Source organism: Plectropomus leopardus, unplaced genomic scaffold (assembly GCF_008729295.1).
Source record: "Plectropomus leopardus isolate mb unplaced genomic scaffold, YSFRI_Pleo_2.0 unplaced_scaffold2421, whole genome shotgun sequence".
Classification (NCBI taxonomy): Eukaryota; Metazoa; Chordata; class Actinopteri; order Perciformes; family Serranidae; genus Plectropomus; species Plectropomus leopardus.
Window position 1 is genome coordinate 1 of NW_024626280.1, and position 2,932 is coordinate 2,932.

The 2,932-nt window shown below is 38.1% G+C and overlaps 1 protein-coding gene across 2 annotated transcripts; it reads left to right on the forward strand.

Moving 5' to 3' along the window:
• Nucleotides 1-782: 782 nt before the first annotated feature.
• LOC121966375 (succinate--hydroxymethylglutarate CoA-transferase-like) lies at nucleotides 783-2,539 on the forward strand. 2 transcript variants are annotated; one of them, XM_042516478.1, is made up of 4 exons: nucleotides 783-997; nucleotides 1,854-1,902; nucleotides 2,048-2,121; nucleotides 2,226-2,539. In XM_042516478.1, the coding sequence occupies exons 1-4, from the start codon at nucleotides 970-972 to the stop codon at nucleotides 2,360-2,362; spliced, it is 288 nt and encodes a 95-aa protein (XP_042372412.1). In that variant the 5' UTR covers nucleotides 783-969; the 3' UTR covers nucleotides 2,363-2,539. The 2 variants fall into 2 exon arrangements, with proteins under 2 accessions (XP_042372412.1, XP_042372411.1); XM_042516477.1 differs by having other exon boundaries at nucleotides 783-926.
• The last annotated feature ends 393 nt before the right edge of the window (nucleotides 2,540-2,932 follow it).

The following is a 2,932-nucleotide window of genomic DNA, read 5'->3' on the forward strand; positions in this document are numbered from 1 at the left end:
GTTGTTCCCTGATTTTAGGACACACAAAGGATGCATCAGGACATTTTTATTTTCACATTTTCAGATATAGTTGCATTTAAGGATGTCTGTAGGATTTTAGGACATTTCTCATGTGTTGGGAAAATGTTCAGATTTTAGGATATTTCTAGAATATGGGACATTGCGAGGATTATAGGACACTTCTAGGATATATCAGGACATTTATTTTCATTCAGGTCATTTCTAATATTTTAAGACATTTATAGAGTTTTAGAAATTTCTCTTACATGAGGACATTTTAGGACAATTCTAGAATTTTAGGACAGTTTTAGGACCTTGGGACATTTCTCCGATTTTAGGACATTCCTATGTGTTTAGGACATCGGAGGCTTAGCTAGGCACTTTTTAATTATTTTTTATTTCTATCAACAAGCTCTAGCTGAAACCTTATGTATACTAAAAGGACGAAAACAATTCCCAGCGTAAATCTTTTTATTTTTATTGTCAATTAGAAAATGGGTTAGGGTTAGGGTTAGGGTTAGGGTTGGGCCACCAGGAGTCCTATCAGAGGCCCTAAGTTGAGGATCACTTTCCTAAAGTTTCACAAAACACGAGGGAGACAAACTGAGGTTAGATTCATTAATTTACTGCTTTTTAATTTTTATTTATTTATCCTTTTTCGTTTATTTATTGTTTCATTTATTACTTTTTATTTTATTTTAGTTTTTGTTTTTCTAATCCAGACTGTTATTTTGAAAGCCAGGCCCGGAAGTGGCGTGGCGGCAGTTGTAGCTTGATGCTAACAGGTGTGAAGATGTCCGCTCCTCTCTCCGGGTTTGGACGCCGTGTCCCGGCTATCTGTCCGGTGGGTCTGTGTCCGCAGCTCCGGAGGGGTCTTCCGGTGAGGTGTCCGCCGGGGACTCGGTGGCTGTCACGCGCAGGAGCAGGTACCGGAGCTGAAGCTAACGTGCTAATGTCGGTGGGCTTCGCATGCTAATCGATAAACGCTGTCCTCGCGGTAAGCTCACCTGTGTTGTCAGATTCGGGGGTTAATTTAGTCTCTGTGCTCACAGGACTCACCTGTCTGAGGTTTGACAAACTTCAGACAGGTGAGCGGTCAAAGTCCGGCTCTCTCAGGTCTGTTATTAACTTTAGTACTCACCTCCGTCACTGCAGTAAAAGTACACAGACACACCGTGAAAGTACTTCAGCATGAGTGCTGAGAGTCCTGTGTGAAATATACCTGCTTCAGGATGTAGTGTTTCCTATTTTATCCGATGTTTATGTATTTATATTATATATTAATAAAGATAAGACTTAAAATATAGAAATAAATCAGTATAAATAATAAGTAAATATGCACTTTTTGACATATTTGTATTTTTAAATATGTAGTTTGTTAATAATCTGAATACCTTGTGTTCTCAGAGTAACTCTAGCATCAGTCCAGAGACTACAGATGTTTATTCTTCACTAAATAAATAAAAATAATATATGAATTTAAATAAACAAATGCACAAACAAATAAATAAGCAAATAAATGAATATGTTTATTTCTATTACTAAGTTTTTTTTAAATTGATGGATGTGTATGTCTGTAAATAATCTGAGTACATTTTAATTTTGTCGTTAGAGTTACTGTAATATCAGTCCAGAGACTACAGACTCATGAGCACCTTCAGTCTTCAGTTAATAAAAGGATAAAGATAATGTATATGTACGAAGATACATAAATAAAATAAAACAAATAAATAAACAAAAGAAGTTGTAATTGAACAGCTGTGTGTATATTGATATTAATATCTGTGTTTTTATGTCAGTAAACAGGACTCAGCTGTCTCTGTTTATTCACCGTCTCCGTTTCCTGTCCGCAGGAGGACACCTGAGACCGCTGGAGGGCGTCCGAGTGTTGGACCTGACCAGGTGTGTGTGTGTGTGTGTGTGTGTGTGTGTGTGTGTGTGTGTGTGTGTGTGTGTGTGTGTGTGTGTGTGTGTGTGTGTGTGCGCGCTGCACTGACTCTCAGGTAAATGTGTCGCTCTCTGACCGAACGTGTCAAACTGTGTGCAGAGTTCTGGCGGGCCCCTTCGCCACCATGATACTGGGAGATCTGGGAGCTGAGGTGATCAAAGTGGAGCGACCAGGTGAGTCGGCGGCTCTGCTGGGTTTGTTTTTTTTCGTCCGTCGTCACGTCACGGAGAGAGAGCGAGGGAGCGGAGCTGACGGCTCGGTGTGTTTTGTCGAACAGGCGCAGGCGACGACACCAGAGCCTGGGGTCCTCCGTTTGTCGGAGCAGAGAGCGCCTATTTCCTCAGCGTCAACCGAAACAAAAAGGTGAGTGTGTGTTCTTTGCTTTTCACTGGTTACTGTTTGTCTTCCTGCTGAGATTTTACTCACCTGTGGATTTTTTTTGGCAGCTGACGGTCAAATGTCAGCCGCCTTAGATGTTATTGTTTCCACGTCTACCTGAGTATTAACACACGGACATAAAATATACATAAAAACACTTTTTTACTGTGCGGTCGCTCGCTGCAGTGACGTGAATTTGACCTTTAAAATACAGCCGGGAAACTTTAATTTTTTACAGTTTCTGACTGTGGTAAATGGTGTCATTTTGATGACCAAAATTTTGGAAGAAAAAAAAAATCCAGAAGATTTTCTTCAAAAATCAGCAACAATTTTCAAAGAAAAAAATACAATTTTTTGTCTTTTACAGTCACAAAATATTGTTTAAAGAAAATCAAAAATCACCATTTTTATGTATAAAAAAATCTTCTAATTTTTGTCATTAATTATCACCACAAATTTTGTTTGAAAAAAGTTTCCAACAATTTTTCTTTAAAAATCTCAGACAAATATAAACAATATTTTCTTCATAAATCACCCAAAATTTTCAAAGAAAATAAAAATGTTTAAAGAAATTAAAAGAAAAAAAATCACAAATGTTTGAAGAGA

What these genes read in the sequence shown, in the direction of transcription:
- LOC121966375 (XM_042516477.1), top strand. Translation starts at nt 794, where the DNA reads ATGTCCGCTCCTCTCTCCGGGTTTGGACGCCGTGTCCCGGCTATCTGT. An exon ending in CGAGTGTTGGACCTGACCAG is followed by an intron (nt 1,903 to 2,047) that starts GTGTGTGTGTGT and finishes AACTGTGTGCAG; the next exon opens with AGTTCTGGCGGGCCCCTTCG. An exon ending in GATCAAAGTGGAGCGACCAG is followed by an intron (nt 2,122 to 2,225) that starts GTGAGTCGGCGG and finishes TTTGTCGAACAG; the next exon opens with GCGCAGGCGACGACACCAGA.